The sequence below is a fragment of the Phasianus colchicus genome, chromosome 20, assembly GCF_987193195.1.
Source record: "Phasianus colchicus chromosome 20, bPhaCol1.hap1.1, whole genome shotgun sequence".
Lineage (NCBI taxonomy): Eukaryota > Metazoa > Chordata > Aves > Galliformes > Phasianidae > Phasianus > Phasianus colchicus.
This window is the reverse complement of record NC_143455.1, coordinates 5,600,714-5,627,715: the sequence shown is the minus strand read 5'-3', so window position 1 is coordinate 5,627,715 and position 27,002 is coordinate 5,600,714. Positions and strand designations below refer to the sequence as shown.

Here is a 27,002-nt window from a genome sequence, read left to right as displayed (position 1 = left end):
GCTCTGCAGCCCCGCGTTTCCTCTCCCCAGCGACTTGCTGGAGCTCTTCCTCCCCCCCAATCCTCTCTCCCCCTCTGTGTTTTGGCTGCACAGCCATCAGGGTGCCTGGTGGCAGGGTGAGCCTCCTGGGGCTGCGTCTTCGCTGCATTGCCCATTGTTGGCACCACACGCAGCTGCCGTGCAGCCCTGTGTGAGCCTCACTGCCACGGTTAAACACACACACTCACTGCTGAGCCCGTCTGTGGCTGTTGGGTTTCTCTATTTGCAGCCTCCTGCTAGGGCTCCGTCAGCACATGGCTCCCATCTCTTCGAGAGATGTCAGGAAGCACCCAGCACTCCCCCCCAGCACAGTGAAGGCCAATGAGGATCTGGAGCTGGTGGCTTCCCCCAGGGAGAGCCAATTCCCCCAGCATCCCACCTGTGCTCGCTGTGATGTCCCCATACCCAGCAGGGATGGTGTGTAATGGCCATATCGGATTCTATTTCACTTGTGGTCGGTTTGAACCACACCTGTCTTTCGGAGAAGGAGAAATAAACCAGAAATCTATGGATGGCTGTGCGGGAGGCAGAGAGCATGTTGTGGCTCAGGGCAGCCCCTGGTTGTTGCTCCAAGGCTGGGAGCTGCAGTGCAGAGAGCAATGGTGGTGCTGGAGCAGGAGAAAGTGCTTTGGTTTGTGTGCTGTCTGTGCAGGGTGCTGTGTTGGCCCAGAGAATTCTAATGCTGCTGCTCGGCAGCAGATGGGCCAGGATGGGCAGGGGTGAGCTTGGGCAGCAGAGCTGGGTTTGTGCACAGTGATGGCATGGAGCAGGCTGAGGTGTGAGGCAGAGACCTTCCTGCAGTGCTGCAGAGCCCCTGGCACCCATCTGTCCCTTCTGTTCCCTCTTGCTGTCCTGGTCTGCATGCAGCACTGTATGCTCCTTGAGGACAGTGGGTCCATGCCCTCACCCCAGCTCTGGAGCTCCCCTCGATCACACCAGTTCAGATCCATCAACACCTTCATCTAATCAGTTTTTGTCTGTGACTAGCAACTAATGAGCTTTTAATTAATGAGTGCCTCAGCTTGGGAGCACTGTGGACTGGGTTGGAGGAGAGGACCAGGTGTGTGCTGTGCTTGTGGGGTGCTTTGCTCACAGCTGCAGTCTGGTGGTGCCCCAGTGCTTGGGGCAGAGCTCTGAGCTGCACTCTGGATGGATGTCACCCTGATTCAAACTTCACTTGAGTGAAGTTTTCCAATGGAAAGAGGAGCTGAGCACATGGCAGGTGTGACCACACATCTCCAAGCACCACGCAGCCTCGCTGGGCCACCATCATTACATACACCCTGTACATCCCAGGGGCAGTGCAGGGTTTGGCTTTCCCGCAGGCAGGTCTCTCCTTGCACCCCTCCTGGCACAGCATCAGCTGCCAGCCTCCAGCACTCTGCTGGGCTCTGAGCTGCTGTCCGGGGCTGCTCCCACCCTGGTGCCACACTGTTCTCCCTCTTCCAGAAAACAAAACCAAGGAGCCCTCAAGGGTTCATTTAAAATAAATAAAAAATGAAAATAGTGCTGATTTGAAGGAAAGCCAGCCCCATCCTGTGCATGGGAGCGCGTCGCCAACCCATCCCCGAAGGGCAGAGAGAAAGATGTGCTTAGAACTGCAGCCCTGTGCAACTTCTGCCTTTGATCATATATCTTACATGTGCCCTTTGCTTTCCCTCTTCTGATATTTATTAGGTTTAATTTTACTGGGACACGGCTCTAAGTGAGACAGATGGAACGGGGTCTGTGTGCCTGGTGAACACTTCTTAATTAAACAGATAAATAAACTTTCCTTCCTGGAGACTTTGAGTTTCGGAGGGGTTCCTCCGGGGCTGCAGCTCTGCAGGGCTGCACAGCTCTGGCCAGGACTCCCCAGCACGGCTGTGCCATCAGCTGGGGCGGGTGGAAGCAGCAGGGCAAGGGAAATGGGCCATGGGTGGTGGTAAGGACCTGTTCCTACCCTGAATTGGTGGTGGGCTGGCACACTGTTCCCACTGCAGCCAGGCAGACACTGGGCAAGAGGAAGAGAGGAGATGCGAGCACTCCTTGGCTCCTGAAGCCGCACCTGGTTCCTCCATCCCATGGGATTTTACATCATGTGCAGGAGCACAGAGATCACTGCTGTGCTGGGGAGAGGAGCACAGGGCAAATGTGACAAATTTCTGCTGCTGATGGTGTGGAGGGCTCCTGGACGGAGTGCCTGCAGCCCATTGGGGATGGAGCTGGGCACGGCTGCCAGCACCCCACTCCCTGCTGGAACACCACCTCTCCTCACCCCTTGGTGCTGGCCCTGCTGGCACAGGGCAGTGCCAGGACTTGCGGCGCTGCCACCCGCCAGGAGTGTGTTTGAGTCACCCTGCCCGGAGCCAGGCTCCGGAGAGGGGGAGGACAGGCAGATGACCTCATCCTGGACCTCATCCCCAGCGCTCACTTCACGTGGTTTGCTTGGTTGGATGCTGTGGACCATGCCCTTCCCTTTTTACCTCTGTAAGAGCAGAGGGGGTGTCTGCTGGGCAGGGCATCCTCACCCTGTGCCAGGGGTGTGTGGCGCAGACCCCTCACCACAGCTGCACAAGGAGGGGCTTTGGGGGCATGCTCCTCTGCCCTTGCACAGCTGCCCCAGGTGCTGGAGCATGCAGGGGAGAGCAGCGTGGAGGCTGTAGAGCTCTGGAGCTGGAGGCGAGCAGTGAGCACAGGGTCTGAGCACCATGTTTCCTGGGGAGGGTCAGTGCGTCGGTCTGGGGTCCCTCATGGTCCCACAGGAGTTGGAGGGTGAGTGGCCATGGTGGGACAGGGGAGCTCACAGAGGGTTCCAGCAGCAGCTGAGGGTGCTGCTGGCAGTGGGTGCTGCTGCCTGGATCCTTCTGTTCTCAGCAGCGAGGGATGATGGTGGTGAGAACTCCCCTCAGTCTGGGGTCCCCTTTCCTGATTTGGCACCCTGCGTTCCTCAGCAGCACATTCTGCCCAGCAGCAGGACCCCATGCAGGGTTGCGACCCCCCTAACCCCTAGCTGCCCCCCGTTAAGGATGGCTTTTCCTGGAGCAGTTGTTTCCACGAGGTTCTGCCCGGTGGCCCAGGGTTGGCCATGCAATACGCCTCGTCTGATGAGTATCTGCAGCAGAAGCTGGAACCGCTGCGAGTGTACCAGGACACTGCAGCATGTCGCTATGTCTAGGGATACTGTGGAAAATCCCAGCCTCCAAATAGGGCTGTTCATGTGCTGGAGGCTCCGGAGGAGACAGAGCATCAGCAGCTGCTGGCACAGACCTGCCTTTGTGCATCACATTTGGCCAAGATGGAAACTGAACGGCACCCAGGTTTCATTTCCCACATACCCCAGGACAAAGCCATCCCGGCAGCTCCGTGGCCGTGCTGCGGTGCCAGCCCCCGTGTGCGGGTGGGCAGCGCGGGGTGCGGGGCCGGGACCCCCCGTGGCGGTACCCGGTTCTGGGGTCCGCGGCGGGAGGCAGCGGGGTGGGAGCGGGCCGAGCACACGCGGCCGTCCCTCGCGGGTGCCGGCACGTAGGCTATTGCCATGGCAGCTGTGACAAAGGTGTGCGTGGTATTGATTCGTCAGGGCTGCTGGCAGCATCCCCGGAGTGCCCCCAGCCCGCGCCGCAGCCGGTGCGTGGCCGGGGCCGGCGCGGGGGCCGCGGTTCGGGGAGGGGCCGCACAACGCGTGGCGGGGCCGATCCCCCCCAACACAGCGGTGATGCCGCGGGGCTGCGGCTGCGGGAGGAGGAGCCGGGTGCGGTGCGCGGCTCCACGCGAGGCCGCGTCTGCGTGTGTGTCTCCTGGGGGAGAGCGTGGTGCGTGTGCACGTGTCCCGCTGTGTGTGCGTGGGGGGATCCCGGGGCCGCCGGCGGGGCGCGGGAGGGGCGAAGGGGGGGGCGGCGGTTGCGGGGCTCCCGGCGCGGTCCCGGCTCCCGGCGCGGTGCCGCCGCAGCGCACGGCTCCGCCGAGGAGCGGGGCAGCCCCGCAGCCGCCGCAGCGCCGCCCCCGCCCCGCAACGCGCGTGCCCGGGGCCGCCCGGGGCCGGGGAAGCCAACCGCGAGCGAGCGGCAGCGGCGGAGGGGTTAAGTGCGGGATCAGCTGTTCTCATGTCATTACGGATTCTCTTCATTTTACACAGAGCTCTGTTTGATGTCTGAATGCACAGGGGACTCCCCCTCCTCCTCCAACTCCCACCCCTTTTATTTCACTCCCTCACCCTCTCTCCCTTCCTCCTCCCCTTCCTTTCTCTCTCTCCCCCTTCTCCTTCTCTCTCTCACACGCACACCCTTTGCAGACCGTTCATTCAGTGCCAGTGTCTAATGGCACCGAAGTAAATAGCCGAGCATTGTTCCGGCAGTGTCAGAGCAGAGCGGGGCCAGCCTTCCTCAGATGAATTCCTCCTAAATAGCGCCCGAGGGGGACGGGAGGGGACGGAAGAGGAGGGGGAGAGCCAGAGGGGAGAGCCAGGAAGACAGAGGATAAGCAGTGTGTAGAAGAGGACGAAACTGCGAGCAGCTTCACGGCTACCTGTCAACACATGCTGTGCTCCATGGCTAACTCGGGCTGCCTCCTTGTCTCCAACTCAGGCATGCTTCCTCACTCTCTCCCCTGTCCTCCAGCCTTCCTCTACCTCCAACAGGTAAGTGACCCTCTTCTGGGGATTTTTTTGCTTTGCGGCTCACACGTGCTTTCTCTAAGCGAAGGGTCAGAGTTTAACCTCTTCCTCCCCAGCCTCTCCCGGCCTCCCCGGCGCATCCTTCCCACCGGCGCGTTGCGTCGCGTTGGCGGCTCCTCGGGTGCGAGTTCGGTTGGCTGCGGGGTCCCTCCGGTTCTTATGCTCTGTGAGGTGGTGGGATTATGGCCGGGGTGTGCGGGGCCGAGGCGGTGCTGCGGGCGGGCAGCGGGCACAGCTCCAGCTCCTGCTGCTCAGCACAGCCGGGAGCGCTCGGTGCTCCGTGCACAGGGACTGCGCTGCTCCGGGCCAGGCAGAAGGGGAAGCGAGGAGCTGCATGTGCACCTGAGTGTGTGTCTGTGTGCTGTGAGCTGTCATGGAGGGGTGGACGGGGCTGCCTGGCTGCAGGCACTGGGTGCTGCAGGTGCATCCCAGGAGGGCGCTGGGCCGGAGCTCGTGCAGCCGGCGCTGGCTTGCAGGCACCAGCAGGTCTATCTGCCCTCAGCTTTGCTCCCAACTTCCCGTCAGGGCTCGCAGCTCCTGGGTGCTGCCCGATCCCACACGCTGAGTTCCAGACTCGCCATCCCCAGGGACGTGCAGCTTGAGGGAGGCAGTGTTTTCTTCAAAAGCCTCTTTGCTGCATCGGAAATCCCAGCCTCCCAGCCGGGCTAACTGCTCCATTTGTGCTTTCAAGAGTTTAAAAATTCATAGCATCCTACCGCGCTCCGCTTGGCCTGTGTGCTCACCTGGCAGCTGGGGACAGCGGCCGACACGGTGCAGCCCCACGGCCTGGGCAGGGGATGGGGGCTGTGCATCGCTTCCCTGAGCCCATGTCTGCTTGCAGCCAGCACGCAGCCGGGCTGGGGTTGGGGACAGCAAGGCCTGGGCTGCTCCATGCAGTGCGTTCGGGGCCGGGCTGGCGCAGCCACTGCTGGTTACACAAGTGTGCGGAGCTGCTGCATGTGCAAGGGTCTGGAGCTCGCGGGGCTGCTGCAGAGGCTGGCCAGAACGGTGCGTGATTTATTCCACCTTCCTGCAGGCAGAGGCTGTGGGCGAGCTGGGGTTGGGCTGAATTTTGATCTGCGCTTCCCTGGGCTGCGCAGAGCACAGCAGCTCATCCGCAGCCGCTGCTCAGCTGTCCTGGTGCACCGGGGAGGCTCAGGGCCTCTGACACCGGGCAGGAATCCTCCCCAGGCCCCCACCCACCCCCGGGGGGGGGGTTCTGTGTGTCTGCAGGGAGAGCAGCAGATGCTTCAAGGCAGCTGCTCCACTCGTTGCAGCATCCGGCACAGAGCAGCTGCACTGCCCGCAGCTCCCAGGCTGTGCCGGTGCCGGTGCTGGAGGCTGTGGGGAATGGCAGCTCTTGGGGCAGGCTGAGGCTGTGGTCCCGGCGACCACTGGGATATGTGCAAGAGGTGCCTGAGGTCTGCAGAAGGAAAAGAGCTTGGCTCAGTGCAGCTCAGCCCTGATTGCGCCCAGCAGTTTCTGGGACCTTCGCTGCCCCATTGCTGTAATTTGGAGGTGGTGTTGTGCCCGTCCTCCTGCTCTCCCTGTTGTCTTCTGCTCCTTGGCTGCAGGTTTGGCCTCACAAGCATGAGAGGAGGGTTTTATGGAGAAATTTGGAGTCAGGTTTTCACCCAGCAGTGACTGAGGTGGAGGCCAAAGTCTCTGTCCTTCCCCCAGCTCTGTTGCTGAGGGTCTGCATAGCATTTGGAGATGATGTTTCTGGTGCAGGTTGCAGCAAGACATCAGGCACAGGATGGGGCTGGCAGTGAGCACGTGGGGAATGGCATGGGGAACTGAATGGCACGGGGCAGGGCTCTTTGCCCTGTCCATCTGAGCAGCAGGCACATCAGCCCTGCCCCGCTCACTGCGCAGTGCTCTGTCCATGGACTCACTCTGCATTTTGGATGCGACAATGTCGATGTGCCCATGCACCAAACACCTGGGAGAGTTCGACAAACTTCTTTCCCAAATGCGCTGTGGATTGAGGCTGTCTGTGGGAAGTTCAGCTCAGGGTTAGGCTGTGAGCCTGGCATCCACATAGCAGGGTGGGTGGCACATAGCTGGTGCAGGTGTGTGTGTCGGTGGTACTCAGTGCTGGTGCCCAACAGCTGTACCCAGGCAGTGCATGCTGGGTTCTGCTTGGGGTTCCAGGACCTGGAGAACAGCAGTGCCTCTGCGGTTTGCTCACTGGTCCCCACTGCCATTTGCTTTACCCATTCCTGTTGGTGTTGCTTTGTAGCACCAGTGTTTTTGATCTTGATGGCGTTGGAGGGAATGACCAAGAAATGAAGCTGTCTGCACAGCTTTGGCTAGGCAGGCATTGTGGACAGCCTGGCTGTGGCAGCTCACTGGAGCTCAGCTCCTGCCTGCACCATGCTGCAGCTCTGTGCGTGCTGCAGAGCCCGGCAGCGTGGGACCCATGGAGGGGCCATGGGGTTGGGAGCAGGGCTGGTGGCCAGAGGGGCTGGGAATGCTCCGTCCGTACCCAAAGCCGTAGTGCAGTGCTGAGCTTGGGCAGGGCCTCATGCGCAGCGAGACCTTGGTGGTTGCATTTAGTTAACAGAGGAATCAGTCACTGCTTGAAGTGTCTCTGCTATAATTATATAAGAGCAGCTAATCACTCCAGGAAGAGACACACTGCTGACCCGGAACAGCCCTGGGCGCTGAGACTCAGCATCAGCGTTAGAGCGGAGGAGCCCGGCTGCAGCATCCTGTGCTCATGGGCACGGCGGGGCTGGACGTGAGGGTGGCTGTGGGTGGGCTCAGCACATCGGGGTGTCCCTGCACCCCCCAGCACTGCCCAGCACCAGCGCTATGGGCTGATCTGAGCGGCGCTGGGGAAGCAGCCTCTGCAAAAGGCTGCTTGGAAAATTCCTCTCCAAAAGGGCCGCTGCCAAGTTTAGCAGATTATATTTTTAGGGAGCAAGTCTATTCCTAGCAGTGTTGTAGCTGTTGCAGCAGCGGGTTTGTTTAAAAGCTGGTTCCATCCCCTGTGTGCACATTTCATGGGGTGGGAGCCCGGACCCCATCCCTGCACAGGAAAGATGGCTTTAGACCTGCAACAAATATGTTTGCCTTTTCCTTTTCTTTTAATATATTGAAAGCACCAGCATTAATTTTAGCTTTTGTGAAGCTGCTTTTCCCACAATAGCTGTAATTTAGGCCTACCCTGCCTGGCGATGCTCTTTTTATAGGTATATTCTTATTTTAGTGCTATAGTGATGGGTGAATGAGTAGATTAAATTAGATTTAGTATCTATCATTCTTTAAAGCATTACAGGCGGTCGTTGCGGGGATGAGGTGTAATTAGGCTCAGCCTCCCTTGTGCTCCCCACACCCACCCCATGGATGCCCCCATGCTGCCCACACCTCACCCTGGTGCCAAGTGGGGGCACTGGGGGTTCCGTTCCCACACGCTGGGCAGCTGCACCCTGCAGGACAGCTGTGCCAGGGGGCTGTGGTGTCTGGCATGGGGCAAGCATCTACCCAACAGTTCCCAAATCCCCTGGCAAGCCCTGCTCCCCTGACTGGTGTCTCCGTGCCGAGTTCTGGCTTTGCTGCTCCCACACTTTCCCAGCACACAGCTGGCTCCATCAGCTCCTGCACCCCCAGAGCGCAGCCCCCACCCCACCACCCCCTCGTCCTGTCTGCATCGCGCCGAGCTTAGAAATTGGCTTTGCACAGCATCAGCAGGATTCGCTCCAGCCCCTGTGTAAGCAGCGCTGCTGAGATGCGATCCCTGGCACTGGGAAACGATTACACAGAGTGAGAGGAGCGCTGGAAGGAGACCCGCGTGGAGGAGGGACTCCACAGAGACGGTGTTGGGAGAGTGGTGTGCAGGCAGCCCTGGCCTCAGCGCTGGGGACACGTGGGTGCCACTGCTTGGGGCTGTGGGATGGCTCAGCATCTCGGCCATCCCCTCCATCAGAGCTGCGGAGCTGCTGTGCCCCATCCTGTAATCGCTCCCTCCAATCCTTCACGGTGGGTGCTGGAGCCGGAGCGTGGCTGCGGTGCCAAGCTGGGTGCCACCCCTGTCCCAGCAGCCCATGTTGTGCTGGTGGGCTCACTGCAGGCTCCGCCGGGCAGGCACGAGGCAGGGCTGGCTGCTCGCTCCCCCTCGCCAAAGTGCTGGGCTTGCAGCACTTTGTCATGATTTTCATCTCATCTCCGAGCAGCAATCCTTCACTGCTCGCATTACCCAAGTAGAAAATGACACATAAACTGACATGATTGCTGCTGTTTCTCAGTGCCACGCAACATCTGTTCCCTCAGCGGTGCGGGGGAAGGTGGGCAGGGGCTGTGACGTGCCACGCGGCCCCCCAACTTCTCACCCTTTGCTCCCCTCCTGCCGCCGTGCCTCCTCCAGCCGTGCTGCAGCAGAGCTGGGAGCTGAGGGCAGCTGGAAGTGCTGGGGCGTTGCAGGATGGCAGTGGGGAAGCAGCAGGAGGAGCTGCACTTGGCTGCCCATCCCGCACCGTGCTGGGCACGCTGCGTCCCCCCATTGTCCCCGCTGCCTCCTGCACGCAGCCCACAGCTGGGCAGGAGCCTGCAGCAGTGTGTCCTGAACCTTCCAGGCTTTGCAGACCTGTTCTCCAGCAGATTTCTCTCCATCTCTTTCCCAGAGCCCGGTGCTGCTTGCGGGCATCTCTGTGCAGGTGTCTGGCAGTAGGGGCTGCACTGAGCTCTGCCACCCTTCCCTCCTGGTGTCCCCACACCCAGCACAGCGCCGGCCGCAGCCTCCTGCAGGCTCCTGTCTGAAATCAAAAATAGGGAGAGAAGAGTGAGAGGCAGGCGACGGTGGCAGCTTATTTGTGATCTGCATTGTGTGGGGAGCTCTTAATTAGAGCTAATTAGGCTAATTAACTTGCAAATGAGAAACTCGTCTTTTTCTCCTTTTCTTTTACAAGAGAAAAAAAAAAATAAAAAGCTGAACAACAAGACCGATACCGAGGCTGCTCTGTACCTGCTGCAGAGCCCCTTTGGCTCGCAGGATGCCCACCTGGTTCCTCCCTGTGACCCCCAGCACCAGGACCAGGGTGCACCCTGTGCCCGCTCCTCCCTCACACGTCTCCAGTCTCCTCCCCTCTCTCTGTGCTGCAACACCCCAGGGGCTTTGTTAGCACAACTCGGTTCAAATGTCTGATTAGTCTTTAGGAGATCGAGGGGTCAATTTTCCACAGCTCCTTCCTCTCCATTTAACTAATTTAACTGCACGATTGTTACAAATTTCATTTTATTATAGCCCTGCTTCTCAGTCCAATTGAATTACCAAAATCTCATTTTCTCAGAAGTGCTGAATATGTAATTAGAGGAAAAATTATGCTCCTGACTGCCTATTAGAGAGGTTCGTGTGTGAGCCCAGCTCTGTGCACACGCGGGTACGTGGCTGCTGAGCACCCACGAGCGTGCATGTGGGGAAGTGCTGTATGCAGCTGTGCCAGAGCCTGTGGTGGTGGATGGCAGTGGTGGGCTCTGCCAGGGGATGTGGCTGCATCCAGAGCCCACGAGGGCACTGTCACTGTCTGGTTTTGGGATGCAGGGCTCCCTGTGCAGGACACTGAGCACTGTGGGTAAGGCAGAGCAGGGCTGCATGGCTCGCAGGCTGCTGCCCACACTGCAAGAGCAGGCAGAAAAACAGAGCTAAGGAATGCCCCAGGGCAGGAATGCCTGCAGGGGCTCAGCAGGAGCAGGTAGCTCGGGTGGGCACTGCTGGGGATGTGGCTCCTTTCCTATCCCATCTCCATGCTTGACACAGCCATGCTTGTGTCTCTTCTGTGACCAGCTGCCAAGGCCCTTTGGTGGCTGATACAGAATGAGCACTCCTGGAAATCCTGGCAGAATGCATGCAAATGCCCGTGTCTGCGCTGCTCCGCCGTGCAGGGCAGGGCTCCACATCCCACAGCAACCATCCTGCCACTCGTCACAGCCCCAGACACACCACATCCTGGCCCATCTCCAGCACAGACACAGCACAGTCCTTCCCTGCGCAGGTCTGTGTGAGTCCAGGAAATGTCCCAGGCACACGGGGGGGTGGGAGGTGGCGGCGTCCTGGAGCCCCCACGAAGCACCCCCGTCTCGCCTCAGTTACACAACATTATCATTTCATAATACTCTGAAATATACATGAAGTTGGCTGAATGCAGATGAAATTGCACCATTTACTTCATGAATATTTCATGCAGCCTCAGCTCCGAAGTTTCCGGCTGACGGAGGCAGGAGCCCATGCTGGACCCCATCCCTCCCAGCCCCGCCAGTCCCATGCTGGAGGTGACAGTGATACACACACAGCCAGAGCAGCTCCGGGTGCCACCAGCCAATGGTGCCACCCATCTCCCAGCCCACAGCATTCTGCAGGAGGGCATCCCCAGGGCCGCTCACTGGAGCTGCACTCTGTCCCCTCCTGCTCCTGCACTGCGCTGCTCCGGCTGAGCTTTGTGTCACGAGGGGTCCCTTCCTGCAGCCCTGCATCCTCTCTGCAGAGCTCCTAGTTGAGCATCCCTGGCAGATGCCATTAACGGGCTCTTCATCCCTCCCCTGCCACATCCTTAATGAAGACATTACGGACGTGGCTGACACCTCCAGCTCCTTGCTTCCTTTCACTTCTCCTTCCCCACTCCTCGTCCTGGAGCACCGTGAGCTGTGCACCAGCACAGCGTGGGCAGGGATTGCCCCCAGCAATGGGACGTCCTCCCCATCAGTCCCCACACGTGGGGCCTCGTGACCCCCCCCCCAAGCATGGATCTGCAGCTGTGCTGCCCCAGGGCCAGGAGCACTGCTTTGTATGGATGGCGCAGCATTTTGGGTAATGAAATATTCACAGGTCAGTGATTCCTTGAGAAATGACGGGGATCAGTCAATTCCTTTTCAGGGAGTAATTTTCTTCCCCTTCACGGCCTCTGTTTCATGTTGACAGTCATTAGCATGAGAGAGCAGCTGGATCGAAGAGGGGACGCGTGGCTCTCCGCAGATGGCCGTGCAGGGACCCTCATGGCACCGTGGCTGGGACATTCCCTCTGCTGCAGCCCTGCTTGCACTGCCCTGCTCTGGGGCAGCGGTTGCAGATGCTCTCACTGCATCCCTGCACGCAGGAGCAGAACACTCTGCAGAGGCCACAAGCAGCCTCACCCTTTCCCAGGCTGCTCCCCAACCCCAGCATTGCGCAGGTGGGCGCAGCGCTCGCTGCCTCTGCATAACTGCAGCTCTGTTGCAGCTGCCCCGATGCAGGTGGAGCTGCAGGGAGTCTCGTGCTGGCCGGGACCCCTCCTGCATGCAGAGCATAGGGACGTGCCATGGGTGACTGGTACCCCTCGTTGGCACTGTGCTCAACCAGGTACACCGACGCGTCCTCTGTGTTGGTGGATTCCCGGTGCATTATTTTTCTTAAAAAGGAGAAAAATGTTAAAAATGGCGTCGTCAGCCCCGAGCTGACAGGCACAATCACCAAAGTGCGGCGTCGGCAGGAACCGGCCCCACGCGCTAAATGACTTGAAAGGAAATGGCCTGGATTGTGCTGAGGAGGCAGAGTGCGGTGGGGAGAAAGCAAGTGGAGCAAACAAAAAAACTTCATTAATTAAAGAAACTCGTTAATGAGGGACATTTAATCAGCTAAAGATGATATCCACCCCCTGCCTGCTATGGCGCAGGGATAGCTGGCCTGCTGCGGCAGGGGCTACGGATGGGGACAGGGATGGATATGGGGCAGGAGATGGGGACGGGACAGGGGATGGGGACAGGGATGGGATAGGGCTGTGCTCAGGGAGCCCTGTCCTGCTGGGCAGTGCAGGGAGGTGGCCGGCTCTGCTCATGCCCCAGCGCTGCCTGTTTCGCTCTGCGCTCGGTCTCGGGCACCGCGCTAATCTCCTGTCTCATTTGCTAAATGAGGGCCACGGGCCATTAATAACCAGAACATCTTTTAATGAAAATGCGGAAAGCCGCCCTACAAAGTGCCATGCGGGAGCATCCCCTGCACTCCCGGCAGGGAACTGCGGCTCATGGACACCCGTTGGAGCACAGCATCACCTCTGAGCTCGCCGAGCTGCGGGCACCTGGCTGCAGGGGTTCCCCATCACCTTCACCCCAGGGCTCTGCACAAACCCAGCTGGGTGCTGGCAGTGGCTGTGCCGTGGGGCTCTGCACTGGGCTGGGGTTTCCTGGGCTGCATGCGGCACAGGGAGGGGTGGGCAGTGTGGGGCACGGAACCGAGCAGCAGCAGTCAGCAGGCAGTGCTCAGCCAAACCCCTCACATCCCCATCCCCACCCAGGGCTCTGCCCCACCACTGCCAACCTGCTGGGGGTGGCACGCAGGAGGCATGCAGGAGCCGTAGATCTGTGCCTCTGCAGCACCAGCAGCCCGGAGACAGTGAGCAGCAAAACAGGGGAACCTAATGGTCCCTGAATGAAATAATACTTGGGCAGACAAGCACTGCGACAGCCCTAATTAATAACAGATATGAACGTGGCTGTCAACACGGGCTGGCGAGGAGCCAGCGGGGTCCAAGACTCACGCAGGTGGGGTAGGCACCTGTCCGCATCCCCTGCCCCCACCCCGTGCCCCATGGCTCCACTTGTGGCTGTTGGTCCCACAGGGTCCCCCACTCCTGGGGCAGAGACCATGGCAGGAGCTGGCTCTGTCCTGCTGGGACCCATTGCTGGGTTAGGTTTACCAATTCAAAGTGCCCCCCTCCTTGATTTTCATATCTGAAGTGAAAACCTCCCTGGTAAAGCCTTGGAGAAGGAAGCGAACCGAGCACTGATGGGCAACAGCTCAATCCCTGCCCTGCTGAGGGCTGATCCAGGTTGTGGTGGCAGCAAGGATGAGTGTGCAGTGCAGGGGGACACAGGAGTGCTGCGGGATGCTCCTGTTGCCAGCTCCATGCTGGGGATGCAGACAGGAGGGTTGGACATGGGGAGCACAGCCATAGAGCTGTTGGGGGCCTGCCCGCTGCTGGGGAGGTTCAGTGCTGGGGTGTTTGGGGAGCAGACAAAGAATGGGACTTGTGGGTGCTATGGGGGCAGTGCCTTGGCCCTGCTGCCCGCGCCGTCCTGCAGTACCGCCGTCCCGGCTGCGCTGGCAGCGCATCTGGCTGGCGCGTCCCCGAGCAGCTGAGTCAGCACGGGAAGGCGATGCGAGGCTGTGAATGACTTGCAGATATGTGCGGGGCTGGTTGGCTGCATGTGGTCCCCACCGTGCCCCCAGTGCAGGCCCTGCTCTCCCTGCAGGTGTGGACGTAAGGCAGGTGGGGGATTATGGCTAGCAGCACGGCCCCCTCCTTCCCTCCCCTCCCCAGCGTCCCTCCGCACCATAAATCGGCTGCACATACAATTAAGGAGCTTGTCTGCACGGTCTGAGCCACAGATGTATTTCATGGGCGAGAGGTGGTTGTAAAGCATCCGCAGGGGCTGCCAGTGCTGTGCTCGGCCACCTGCACAGAGTGCACGTGTGTGTGGGGGGAGTTATTTATGGGGGGGGGTTTGCAGAGGGCTGTGGGCAGGAGAGACCCCCCCATACCCCGTGGCAGCCCCAGCCCTGAGCAGCTCTCAGCACAGGTGCAGCTCACCTCGTCTGACCGGGGCAGCCAGGCCAGCTGCGTTACAGCAAAGGGGCTAATCAAATATTTAGCAGTTAATTGATGCCTGCCTGCTGTTTGCCAAGGGGCAGCTGACATCTCTGCCCTCCGGCCCTGCTGCCTCCTCCGTGGTGCCCTCCCGGCTGGGCTCCAAGCACGCAGGATGCTGCCCCACTACCCGATAAGCACAGCTTTCTCTGCAGTGGTTTGGTTGTTCTTTGCCCCGTGCTGCCCTCCAACCCGAGGGCTGCCCTGGCTTCCATCACCACGAGGTGATGCGTGGGGTCCCCTGCCCATCCCCACCGCAGCACCGCCTTGGTCTCTGCCATGCCGTGTGCTCCAGCCCGTTCTCCCGCTGCCTGAGCCCCAGCAAAAGGGGGTACGTGGGGCTCGGAGCGAACGGGGGCTCAGCTGTGACCACGGGGCAGGAGTGGCGCGGCACAGGGATAGCGCAGGCTGCGGGGCGGGGACCGAAGGCTGGGACGGGGCAGGGGGCTGCAGGCACGGGGACCCGCAGCCCTGGCACTTCGGGTTCGTTGTCCCAGAGGTGACGGTTCGGCGCCGCTGTCTCGCAGGGTAACCAGGACGCCACGGCTCCGCCTGACGCGATGGCACAGCCCTACCCCCCGGCCCAGTATCCCCCGCCCCCCCAGAACGGCATCCCCGCAGAGTACGCGCCGCCGCACCCCCACCCCACGCAGGACTATTCGGGGCAAAGCACAGTACCGGAGCACGCCATGACCCTCTACACACCAGCACAGAGCCACGCCGAGCAGCCGGGCTCCGACGCCAGCACACAGTCCATAGCAGGGACGCAGACAGTACCGGTAAGGGAAGGGTATGGGGGATGCTGGCAGCTCAGCCGCGGTCCCTTGGGATGCCCGATGCCCCCACCGTGCCCAGGGGAGCAAGAGCCTGCAGCGATCAGCTCACTGCCCCATAGCCACCCCCCCCCCCCCCGTCATTTCTAATCACTTGTAATCTACCTGCTTGGCTGCTTTCCAATCAGATAGCTTCAATTATGTGGTTGTAATGCAGCTCTGGGGGGGAAAAGTGCTGAGCTGAGCACTTCCCAGCCTGGCCACCGCAGCCCTGTGTGCAGGGTCTGCCTCCTTCAGCCCCCTTTCACCCCTCCCAAATGTGCCCGTGTGCCACCTGATGCTCTCTGTAAGTCACTCCCATCCCCACCCACATCCAGCTGCCCTTCCCTGGGTCCCAGATTCTGCTGCTCCTGTGCTGTACCTGCTGCTGGTAGAGACCTGAGAGGGTAGTGCAGTGCCCAGAGAGGGAGAGTGCAAGGTCAGGGGTGTCCCTGGGGCCAGAGGAGAGGAACACAGTCCCCACACCCAGATCCTTGTCGGGTTTTGTGGTGCTGTTGGGTTGGGCTCAGCTGATGAGGCGGCGGTGCTCCTGCAGCAGACAGACGAGGCGGCACAGACAGACAGCCAGCAGCTACATTCCTCAGACAACACAGACAAGCAGCAGCCCAAGAGGTTACACGTCTCCAACATCCCCTTCCGATTCCGGGACCCCGACCTGCGGCAAATGTTTGGGGTGAGTGCAGTCCCATGTAGGTCCCTGTGTCCCACGATTCAGTTCAGGTTTCTCATCCTCGTGTCACCACAGGGCCTTGCCACCATCCCTCCCCTGGGCCCACCATGTCCCCCCCTTCTGCTGGTTAGTGAAGTTTCTGCCCTGCTTAGCAGCTGGGCTCTTGGCCATTGTCCCCTTCCCTTCACCCCTCCCATCCCTCATTAGGATCTGGAGCACTGGGGGCTCATTAGCTTTGAAGTGAGCTCTCTAGGTCCTGGAAGGGAGTGTGTGGCAGTGGGACGATTGCACTGAGGGAACACCAGGATGTGCCCTGTGCTGACAGCCCAGGAGCTCTGCAGGCGCTCACACTCTGCTCTCTCCACTTGCAGCAATTTGGGAAGATCCTCGATGTGGAGATCATTTTCAATGAACGGGGCTCCAAGGTGGGTGCCACCATTACAGCGAGCCCTGGCAGCGGGCACAGCTCAGCCTGGGTGGGTGCACACCTCTGGGGGCCGTGTGCCAGCCGCCCCACTCCTGCCCCATCCCGGGGGCACCTCCCACTGCCCTGTGCTGGCTGTGGGGATGTGTGGCTGCTGGAGGGGGGTGAGGGCAGTCCATGCCCTGCGGGGCGGCTCGCGTCCCTCTGTGTGCGGGTGTCTCTGCTGTATCTTCCCTGCTTTCTGTGCCCTCTCCCAGACTCTTTTCCCAGCTCGTGGGTGATGCTGGGATCTCCACCAGGACCTGGCCTGTGTACTGGTCCATACAGCGGCCGCTATCTCCTCTGCCAGCTCTCCTGATTCACCCCTCTCTCTCTCTCTGTCCCCGCACCCTCTCTCTCTCTGTCTCTCTCTCTCTCTGTCTCTTTCTTTCTCCTTTTCTCCTCTGCTCACAGGGTTTTGGGTTTGTAACTTTTGAAACTAGCACAGATGCCGACCGGGCACGAGAGAAGCTGAATGGCACGATCGTAGAGGGCCGGAAGATTGAGGTGCTCAGATAAGTGTGCTAGTGCCCTGCCTGCCCTGCCATGTGCATGTCCCGGGGGTGCTTGCCCGGTGTGTGCATGCGTCCATGAATGCAGCACGGGGAGCATGCGTGTGTGCTGCAGGGAACTCGTCACTTACAGCAACAGGGAGAGGCTCAAAGGAAAACATCCCAAGGGGTAGAGAGAGCTGGGGGCTGTGCGCTGGGCTCTGGCAGTGTCCTGCTGGTGATGGAGGAGCGTGCAGGAGGAGGAGAAGGCTCTGTGGAGCTCTGCATCCGCTCTGCAAGCAGCTGCCATGCCCTCCAGCCCCAGCAGTGTTACTGTCTGTGTGCTGTGTGGCACCGTGCACAGCTCCAGGAGCAGTGTGTGCAGGGCAGCGCGTGGAGTGAGCTGGGCATGAGCATCCCTGCAGCACAGAGTGGGGCCTGGCAGGGCACAGTGCTACCCATGGATGTGCTGGGCAGGTGCTGGTGGGAGCAGCCAGGGCTCCTGGCACATCCTGTGAGGTGGGGATAGGAGGCGGCTGAGCCTGCACCTTCAGCACAGTGTCACAGCCCCATCGGCGTGGCACAGTGGTGTCACAGCTGCAGGTCAGCCTCATCCCATGGCTCCTTGCTCGCCCTGTCCTGCCCTCTGGTGTTTCTCTCAGCAGTAATGCACACAGAGCAGGCCTGGAGTTCTGCCTCGCCAGCCCTGTGCCAGCCAGCACTGAGCTCCCATCCCATCTCTCTGCAGGTGAACAACGCCACAGCCCGGGTGATGACGAACAAGAAGACTGCAAACCCCTACACTAACGGTAGGGACCAGTGCAAAGAGAGACCGAGTGGGCACAGGCACAGCTGAGATGCTGAGCAGCAGCCCTGGGCACCATTTTCATTGCTGCAAGGCTAGGCTGCAGCACGTATGCTCTGTGCCCTTGGCCAGAAGCAGCAGTGGCTGCTCCCTGATGAGCCTGGCAGCGTGCCTCTGTGCCATCCAGGGATGGGAGCCATGGGGGGGAGCCCAGTGGGGTGCCAGGATGGGTGCACAGTGCCGCGGGTCTCCCCCAGCTCACCAGCCTTCCCTGCTTGCAGGCTGGAAGCTGAACCCAGTGGTGGGAGCTGTCTACGGCCCCGAGTTCTATGCAGGTAAAACCTCAGCTCCGCACTGGGGCTGTGCTGTGTTCCACCCCGCTGCTTCTCCAAGCAGCCCCCTGCACGCCCCTCTTCCCTTCCCCCCTTCTCCCCAGCATGCACACTCCCCCCACACCCCATTTGCCCCAGTGTACCTCCAAGACCCGTGTCCCAGCAGCCTCATCCCTGGGGCAGTGCTGTGGGCACAGATTGATGCTCCAGCACGGGATGCACTGCGGTGACTGCAGGTGGGCACCGCTGCAGGAATCCCATGTTTGTCCCCTCCCTCCTGCAGTAACGGGGTTCCCATACCCTGCCACGGGGACAGCTGTGGCCTACCGAGGGGCACACCTACGGGGACGAGGACGCGCCGTCTACAACACGTTCCGGGCTGCACCCCCACCGCCGCCCATCCCCACCTATGGCGCGTGAGTACCAGAGCTGGCAGGGGGTCGGTGCCACTTGGACCCCGAGGGCTGGGGGTCCCACGTTGTGTTGCAGCCCAGCACGGCTAGGAGGGCTCGGCCCCTTCCCGTCCCACTCTGTGCACACTGCAGCAGCTGCCTCTTGGCCGGCCCTGCTGCTGACTCGGCCCTCAGGGGTGCCCCAAGAAGGCGCCTTCTGTTTGGTTTTCCATTTGGTGCTGAATTGCTTCAATTCTGCTGCTGTCAGTGTCTGCACTGCTGGCTCCTGCACCTCCTGCAGGGAGGTGTTGAGGAGAGGGCTGCAGCTCCCTGGCGCCTGCGTGGCCTCCAACGCTGAGATGCTCCTGCACTGATTCAGCCCAGGCTGTCCTCTGCTATCCCCACGGCCCTGCCCACCATGCCTGGAGCCCCAGGCCATGCCCACATCCCGCACCCCCAGCACCTCGAGCTGCCTTGACATCCACTTCCCATCCCTCCGTACCCAACTCCCTGGGTCACTAGTGTCACCATCCATCCTACCTGGCAGCACCAGCTGTCTGCACAGAGCACAGTGCATTTATCAGAGCTTTAAGCCGAGGTGCAGGTTGCAAGCAGAACCCAGGACAGCCACAGCCAGCCTCTGTGTGGCTGTAGGGCTCCGTGTCCCCAGGTGCCTGTCTCCAGGTTTCCCTGTGGCTCTGCTGCTCGCCCTGCTTCATGCACCCACCTTGGGCTGAGCACTGCCTGGGGATTTTGCTGCCCTCACGCCTGGTTGGGGCTGAGTGTGCCAGACCCTGCAACCCCAACCTCCCCACGTCCCCTCGGCATGACTGTGGGCACAGCTGGGTTGTGTCCAAGTGCAATGCCTGGAGCAGCTCCATCGAGCACCTGGTGCCCACAGCTCTGACTCCTGTGCCCCGTTTACAGGGTTGTCTACCAGGACGGGTTCTATGGAGCAGAAATCTACGTAAGTGCTGCCTGCAGGGATGCTGTGCAGGGATGGGGGTGCTGCCCATCGGGCGCTGTTCCTCCTGCACACCACAGTGCCCAGTGCGGTGCTGGGGACCTGGGGGTGGGGGGACGAGTGGCCGAGGTGCTGTGCGGGTGGGGGTGGCACAGTGTGAGTTTATGCCCCCAGCCCCATGGGATTGATGTCCTCGGTGCGTGTCGGTGCGCTGTCTTACACCAGCGTTTAACCTCCATATTTAAAAAGCCATTGGCGATATTTCAGGCGGGCGGCTGAAGGATTTATCTAACGTGACACCTCATTAAAGCGATCAGGGAGGTGACATTCTCTCCTCTGGAAATTTAATTTTTTAAGGTTAATGTTTGTGAAAGCCCCTGGGGAATGGTAATGAGGCTGGTATGCGCCCGGCGGTTCAGCTGTCCGCAGGGTCCCACTGCTGCTCTGCAGCCCCTGGGGCAGCACTGGGTGGGGGGTGGTGGCCACCCTGATTCTGCCCCCCCCCGGCAAGGCCTCCCTCTCACAGCCACCTCTCTCTGTCCCCCTGCTGCAGGGGGGCTATGCCGCCTACAGATACGCGCAGCCTGCGGCCGCAGCAGCAGCATACAGCGACAGGTAAGCAGCAGCGTAATTCGGGGGGAGGTTGGGGTGCCCCATATGGCACCATATGGCACGGCACAGTTCCTGCAGCTTGAGGACGGGGCCGGGCGCAGCGCGGTACTCTCAGATCAGAGCTCCCTGTGCTGCGTAGTGCGATCGGTGGGGGGCAGCAGCCGGGCAGGGGGAGCAGCAGAGGACCCGTCCCCAGACCTGTAACACCCAGCTGCTGTTTGCTCCTAGTTACGGCCGAGTGTACGCAGCCGCAGACCCCTACCACCACACCATCGGCCCCGCCGCCACGTACAGCATCGGCACCATGGTAAGAGCAGCTCTCGTGGCCTTTCTTTGCATCCCGACGCGCCCCTCGTGAGCTGCAGCCGGCCCGGGGGGGTCGGGGGCTGCGGGAGGGGTGCAGAGCAGCACAGCCCCTGCGTGGCATCGTCCCCAGCAGGACCCAGGCAGCGTGCAGGGAGCAATCTGTAGCTAGCCTCGCAACCAGCATCAAAGATGAAAAATCCCACTTGTGGGTGGGTTCTCAAGCCAAATGGCTTTTTTCTTCCTTTTTAAATTTGTATTTATTTTTCACCCTCCCACATCCCCCGGTTGAGCCCTGGCCACCGGGACCCCCCCTGCCCCCCCTCAGCCCATATTGTCCCCATGGCAGCACTGGGTGCCCCGGGGGCGCCCACCCTGTGCACCCCAAGGACAGAATAAAAAAAAATAAAAATAAATTAAAAAAAAAAAATAGAAAACAAGAAAGGGAAGAAATGGGCTTTGCCTCTCTCTTGAATACTGATTGGCTTTTTTTTTTTTCATCTTTGATGTTGCAGGCTAGTCTATACCGAGGAGGGTACAGCCGCTTCACTCCCTACTAGCAAGACAGACCCAGCCCCTCACAGCACTAACACTGACCGCTCACTAGAAACCAAACCAGGCAGACTAAGCAGAGGCAGAGCCTCCCGGAGGAACCGAGCCCTGCCTGCGGGCTCTGCCCCGCGATAGGTTCACCTCGAGCCACTCCGCCGCAGCCTCCATCCCACCCAGCCCGGGCGTAGCGCTGCTGGGGGGCGGCTGGGAGTGGAACTATGGGACTGTGGGTGCTGCCCTGCTCGGGGCGAGGGCTTGGCCCCATAGGTGAGGCAGGGGTGGGGGTGGGGGGCTGTGTTGGGGCCGGCGGCTCCCACGAAAGCTCTGCCTTTCTGTTTTCTGTTGTAGTGAACACGCAGCCGTTTTCCTTCTGGGACCAGGAAGGGCAAAACAAAACACACACACAAACACACACACACACACACGGTTTAAAAAAAAAAAAAAAAAAAACCAAAAAAATACCAAAAAAAAAAAAAAAAAAAAAAAAAAAGATGAAAAGCAAAGCAACCAACCAACCAAGCAAAGAGGCAGCAACCAAGTGAACGTCCCGTCTGTCCACACACACGTACCGAGCGAGTCCCGGAGGAGACTGCGGAGCGCACGGAGCGCTGGGACGCGCCCAGAGCCGCCAACCCGCAGCCCCACGGCCCGGCCTGGGCTCCACGTCTTCCTTCGCGCCCGGCGCGGTGCCGGAGCGCGGTCCCGCCCGGCTGGGCTCAGCTCAGCTCCCGGCCCGCAGCGCGTCGCGGCTCCGGGCTGAGCGGCAGCACCTCGGGGTGCGAGGCTCGGCCCCGCGCGGGTGTGCTGGGCGCTGCAGGGGATGCGCCTCTGCGTTTTAAAGGGAATTTTTGTTAAGAGGAGCTTGCAACTCGCTTGCGTTTCCCTCCCGCCCGTCCCTATCGCACCCAAGGCTCGCACCTGCCGCGGGGCTCCCCGCGCTGAGCTGGGATGGGGACGGATGGGACGTCACGGCCACCTCCCCGCCCGCCGCAGGGACCCCGGTGGGCGCGCGGCCCCCCCCCGGTGCGGCCCCGTCCCACGTCGGGGTGACCTCGGCTCGGCCGCCCCCGCCCCGCGTGGCTCCGCCACTCGTCAAACCTCACTTTATAGTCTGCAGACGCCCCGACGCTCCAGCAACGAGTTCCCCCTTTTCTATTCCCCGTGTACATAGCCCCGCCCGGCCGCCCCTGTACAAACCCCCATCGCTGTACTGGCTTCTTCCTTACAGCAAAGCCCCGCGCCGGCCCCGGCTGCAGGCTGGCGCCGGCCCGTCCTGTATGCTTCAAAGGTGTGACCATTCTAATAAACAGTATTATTATTATTATTATTATTATTATTACTACAAGGATTATTATTATTATTATTATGGAAATTATTAATAAAGATTTCTTTCTTCAACCAGGGCGACTCCAGTTTTGACTGGGGCGTGGGCGCAGCGGGGCTGGGGGTCCGTACGCTGCAGCAGGGTCCCAGCTGTGCCGAGCCCTTCCTTTTCCAAACCACCCTATAATTTATTTCAGAGCAATTTGCCCACGGAGGAGCAGCAGCTTCAATGCTGACATATTAATTTTCCTGAACAGGAGCCAGTATTGTCTATGGGACCGGGGCTGGCGCTCTGAGGGAGCTGGGCTGCACGACCCTGCTGCACGGCACGCTCGGCTACGTCCCTGCCTGCTAATTGCTTGCTCACCAGACTGTGATAAAATAATTGCTGCTATAAATTTTCTCTCCTTCTCCGCACAAGATATCCAGGGGAGCCGCTGCGGGTGGAAGCGCCGGCTGCCAGCCCTAAGAGAGGGGGACAGCAGCTAGGCAGATTCATGAAGGGTGCAGCTCCTCCTGCAAGTGGAACCCCAAAACTCAGCCCTGAGCGGCGGTGTCCCCATATCTCCCACCCCACGCGGTGCAGGGGACACATGGAGCCGGAGCTGTGCCACGTTCACCTTTAATGCCCGGCTCAGCTGCTGCCACCGGCCGGCTCAGAGTACACCAGCAGCAGCCGGCCCCATTGCTCCGGGCCCACGGGCAGCTCGCTGGGCAGCACCGGCTCCACCAGCAGCTCCAGCTGGCACGACTGCCCGGGTGCAGGCCGTGGCACCGCCAGCCCCACCGCACGGTACTGGCAGCCATGTGCCAGCCCCACGAGCTGCGGCTGCGGCGGCTGCGCCCGGTGGCACCGTGTGCCCTGGCTGAGCACACGGAAGCAGGCAGCCCGCCTGGGAGGAAAGGCCCAGCGCAGTGTGAGGCTGAGGGAGAGCTGCTCAATGCTGGGGCCATCCTGCCACCAGAGCTGCGAAGCCGTCAGGTTCTGCACCTGTGGTGGGGAGGCTGCCATGCTGCCTGCATCCAGCACCTGCGGAGGAGAATGTGGCACCATCAGCACCAGGCATGGCTGTGGCCGGGTTTGCAGCCCACCGTGCAGTGAGGATGTGCAGAGCACCCACCCGGAGCTCCCCCAGGAGGCAGCTGAAGCTTGTCTCCTGTGGGCTGGCCTGCTGTCTGGACACCAGCAGGGAGAGGTCGCGCAGGCTGCAGCCCCGCAGCTCCTGCTCGTAGCACCTGGGGGCAAAGGGACAGAGCTGAGCAGGGCCAGGGATCCCTGCAAGCCCGGGGTGCAGGGTGCTGGCAGGGCACTCACCGGCTGGTCCAGCCCTGGGCACCATGACTGCAAGCAGCAAGTAGCCTGGAGAGGGCAGGTGGTGGGGCCGGGAGCAGACGGGGGTGGTGGCGGCCGTGGGGCTCTGTGGGAAGGCAAAATGGGCTGAGTCAGTGCTGTGCCCTGTAGTGAGTGTTCAGTGTGGGCAGCACAGGGGGCATAGGGTCCATACCGTCCTCACTCGGCAGCACAGTGACAGTGCTATCATGGCATCTGCTCGAGTGCCACGTGGTGAGCTCCAGGGCAACCGTGAAGTCATCCCCATGTGGCCCCTCCATCTTGTAGAGCAGGTTCAGGAAGAGCTTGGGAGGTGCATGCATCTGGAAAGAGAAAAGGCTGATGACCCCAAATCCACCCAGAGAGAGACAGAGAGAGAGAAGAGAGAAAGAAAAGGTACATTGGGTTAGGCCTATTGGGCAGCACTCGCCACAGTGCTCCGTGGCACTCAGTGCAGGGCTGGCACAGCTCTGCCAGGGCCTCCTGCAGCCATGCCCTGCCAGCACAGTGCCAGCCATGGAGGTGGGAAGTTGGCACCCAACTCACCGGATGGCCACACGCTCCTCGCCAGGAGGGATGGTGCCCTGCACCCGCAGGGAGCTGCCCCCACACCAGGCATCCTGCAGGCAGCAGCTGGTGCTCAGTTGGCCCCGGCGCTCCGGATAGAGGGGTTGGATCTCCTGGGCGCTCAGGTTGTACCACGGCCCAGCCTCTTCCTCCTACAGGACAGGAAACGCTGGGCAGCAGGGAGCTGGGAGCAGGACCCAATGTCCCCACCCAGCCCTGGGGGCTGCAGCCAGGCTGCTCCCTGCACCCACCTTCCCAGAGAGGAACATGCCAGTGCCCATTCCCACGCTGAAGGAGGTGGCGAGGGGCAGCGTGCAGATGCTGTGTGTGGGCAGGTAGTCTTCCAGCAAGCCCCAGAACCTGGGGGAAAGGGTGGGCATCAGAGCAGAGACCTTTGGTGCAGCCACATTAACCAAAGCATGGAGGCATCCTGCACTCACTTGTTCTCGTTCTGCAGGAAGTTCTCCTCTCCCAGGTGTTCATAGACCCAGCCAGGAGCAAAGATGGCTGCAGACAGGCCGTGCTTGCGGATCAGGCTCAGTGACTGCAGAGACAAGTGGAAAGCAGCACAGAGCTCAGGGAGGACTGGATGGTCACCCTGTCCCCTGCCACGTCCACTCTCCACGAGGTCCTGCTGGTCCCACAGGGTGCCAGGACCATGGTGCAGGGATGTACTGCAGCATCGCCCTTCCCAGAGCCTGCAACACTAGGATCTCCCAGCCCCAGCCCTGTGCACACCAGATCCCAGGCTTCCTCAGCTCTCACCAATGCACCCTGAGTTACCCCAGCACAGTGTGGATGATCCACTGGAGAGAGCTGAGAGCCACGCACCAGGGGCAGACCCACAATCCTGCTCCAACCACACACACCTTGTTGGTGTCAAAGCCACCACCAACCACGTCCCCACGAGCAAAGACATCGACACCAATGTAGACATCAGCGTGGCGCTGCCCAGCCAGCTCACGTGTGCGTTCCAGGTGTTCCTCCTTCCAGTTGTAGTTGACAAACAGCCCATCACAGGCATCAAAGAACACCCTGGGGATGAGGGTCAGTGCAGGAGTGAGCACCCCAAGGGGCAGTGCCAGCCATGCCTTGAGCTCCATAGCCCCCAAACGCCAAGGTGTGGGGTGGACTTGTGCCTCACCACGGCTGTTTTTGCTCAGGCAGGCACATGCCCCACCGCTCACCTATTCTGCTCATTCAGCTCATTCTGCCATTTCAACGTGCCACTCTCCAGGATGCTGTCATACCAAATCACCAGCCCCCCCGGCACCGCGCCGTGCACCTGAGCAGTCAGATGCCGCAGGAAGGGAGACAAGTTCCCCACCGCCGCCGCCTGCCAAGAGAGAGCAGAGAGCAGCTGGACACAGGATGGTCCCATCCACGAGGACCCAGCCTGGGGCCTGGGGTTGAGCCCCGTGGGGCAGGATGCAGGCAGGGTGTGGGCTGCTCACGCTCAGTGTATTCTCTATGTTGATCAGCCAGCCATCAAAGCGGTAGTGCTGGGCGATGCGGGCCAGCTGGTGGCTCACAGCACGGTACGCCTCCTCCCCACCCGCCAGGAATGCCTCGCACAGCTTCTCGCCGTCCGTCCACTCCGTGATGAAAGTGCCTGGGGAGGGGTGGGAGCAGCGTTGCTGTGTGTTCCAGCAGGCTCCCAGCACCACACCGCCCCGGTTCTGCCCTCACCCAGCACCGGGACGCCGTTCCTGTGCGCCGCGTTGGTCCAGCACACAGGTGGGATGGTGACAGTGTGGTGGCTGAAGTAGACGAAGATGTCGATGTAGCGCCAGTGGTAGAAGACGTATGGGTTGCGTGTGGCTGAGCCCTGGATGAACCTGTGGCAGAGCAGAGGGAAGCATTGGGCAATGCTGGAGAGACGCCATGGGGCCAGGCAGGACCTGAGTCAGCCCATGAGTTGGGCAGAGCGGTGGCACTGTGTCACTCCAGCAGGGCTGGCCCCATCCACAGAGCTCCAGAGCCAGAGATACACCCTTCTGGCCCCACCTGGAGAGGCCAACAGCAGGAAACAGACCAGACACTGAACTGAAGGCTGGAGAAAGGGCAGCAGCGGGCTGGGTGCGTGCCGGGAGGTGCATGCACCCATTCCCCAGGTACCACACAGCTGTCCTCCAGGTATCACACACCTGTCCTCCAGGTATCACACACCTGTCCTCCAGGTATCCACCACGCATGTCGTGGCACAGCAGCGTGCGGGGTCTCCGGCTGTGCAGTGGGGGTTGGCGCTGGGCCAGCGGCACCGCACAGATGTTGAAGTCATCATCGCTGTTGGGCTGCCAGGCCAGCAGTTCCTCAAGGCCGGACAAGAAGAAGCTGATAGGCTCCGTGGTACTGGTGTCGAAGTACCGAGCTGGAGGGGCAATGAGCCGGAACCGGGGTCAATGGGGTCGGGGTGCGTGGGGGGGCTCAGGTTCCCAGCCTCTCACCTGGCAGGGGCTGCGGGCGAGTGCTGACGGCTGCGTGCAGCACGGTGGTTCCCAGAGGCTCCGCCGCCGGCTGAAAGCTGCCCGGGGAGAGGAGTGAGGCCCGATGCCGCCCGGCACCCCGCGCCCCGCTCCGTGTCCTCCCGGGCAGCACCGCGGCCAGCGCCCGCCGCACCGGGCCTCTCTCCGAGCGCTCCGCGCCCCGGTCCCGGTCCCGGCTCCCATCCCCGGCCCAACCTCCGCCGCCGCCGCCGCCCGCCCCGCTCCTCCTCCTCCTCCTCTTCCTCCGTCGTTCTCTTCCCGCGCCGCGCAGCCCCGTCCTGCGCCGCCGCCTCCGCCATCGCGCTGCCGCCGCTCCGCCTGCACTGCCGGCAACGTGCGCCGGGTCCGGCCTGCCTGCGGGGGGCGCGGCCCAACGAGCTCCGCCCGGACCCGGCCCGCCCCGTCCTGAGGGCGGGGGCAGCGCCGAGCTGGGCTGGGAGCTGCTCGGGTTCTGCTGGCCCCGCCTGCGCCTCCGCCGTGCCCCGAGAGAGCTCAGCCCTGAGCGCTGCTCTCTGCCCGGCTGTGCTCCGGCCGTGCCCGGCTCTCGAGGTGCCCCTGAACACAAAGCGACG

General features: G+C 61.3%; 2 protein-coding genes across 23 annotated transcripts in view; one reads left to right on the top strand and one right to left on the bottom strand.

Moving 5' to 3' along the window:
* The window catches only part of RBFOX3 (RNA binding fox-1 homolog 3), a 110,858-nt gene extending 89,675 nt beyond the window's left edge, over window positions 1–21,183 (top strand). For 9 of the 22 annotated variants that reach the window (XM_090121984.1, XM_090121985.1, XM_090121988.1 and 6 more), the window contains 12 exons: window positions 4,310–4,654; window positions 14,835–15,086; window positions 15,676–15,813; window positions 16,182–16,235; window positions 16,688–16,780; window positions 17,513–17,573; window positions 17,851–17,904; window positions 18,185–18,317; window positions 19,221–19,260; window positions 19,811–19,872; window positions 20,098–20,176; window positions 20,688–21,034. In XM_090121984.1, coding sequence (XP_089978110.1) covers window positions 4,553–4,654; window positions 14,835–15,086; window positions 15,676–15,813; window positions 16,182–16,235; window positions 16,688–16,780; window positions 17,513–17,573; window positions 17,851–17,904; window positions 18,185–18,317; window positions 19,221–19,260; window positions 19,811–19,872; window positions 20,098–20,176; window positions 20,688–20,732 — 1,113 coding nt within the window. In that variant the 5' untranslated portion in view covers window positions 4,310–4,552 and the 3' untranslated portion in view covers window positions 20,733–21,034. Of the gene's footprint in view, window positions 1–4,309; window positions 4,655–14,167; window positions 14,639–14,834; window positions 15,087–15,675; window positions 15,814–16,181; window positions 16,236–16,687; window positions 16,781–17,512; window positions 17,574–17,850; window positions 17,905–18,184; window positions 18,318–19,220; window positions 19,261–19,810; window positions 19,873–20,097; window positions 20,177–20,687; window positions 21,045–21,072 lie in introns of those variants that run through there. The other 13 variants (XM_090121997.1, XM_090121998.1, XM_090121996.1 and 10 more) reach the window with 8 other exon arrangements.
* A 981-nt stretch (window positions 21,184–22,164) lies between these two features.
* On the bottom strand, window positions 22,165–26,790 carry ENGASE (endo-beta-N-acetylglucosaminidase). The gene is made up of 14 exons (XM_031598953.2): window positions 26,626–26,790; window positions 26,392–26,468; window positions 26,114–26,315; window positions 25,634–25,782; window positions 25,399–25,556; window positions 25,132–25,280; window positions 24,814–24,979; window positions 24,385–24,488; window positions 24,196–24,304; window positions 23,924–24,096; window positions 23,553–23,716; window positions 23,363–23,465; window positions 23,169–23,283; window positions 22,165–23,077 (listed from the first exon to the last, which is right to left on the bottom strand). The coding sequence occupies exons 1-14, from the start codon at window positions 26,727–26,729 to the stop codon at window positions 22,682–22,684; spliced, it is 2,169 nt and encodes a 722-aa protein (XP_031454813.2). The 5' UTR covers window positions 26,730–26,790; the 3' UTR covers window positions 22,165–22,681.
* Between the last annotated feature and the right edge of the window lie 212 nt (window positions 26,791–27,002).

Coding starts and splice junctions, on each gene's coding strand:
- ENGASE (XM_031598953.2), bottom strand. CDS start 26,729: ATGGCGGAGGCGGCGGCGCAGGACGGGGCTGCGCGGCGCGGGAAGAGA. Junction 24,980..25,131: donor GAGCTGAATGAGCAGAATAG/GTGAGCGGTGGG, acceptor CCTCATCCCCAG/GGTGTTCTTTGATGCCTGTG. Junction 24,097..24,195: donor GCATGTTCCTCTCTGGGAAG/GTGGGTGCAGGG, acceptor CCTGTCCTGTAG/GAGGAAGAGGCTGGGCCGTG.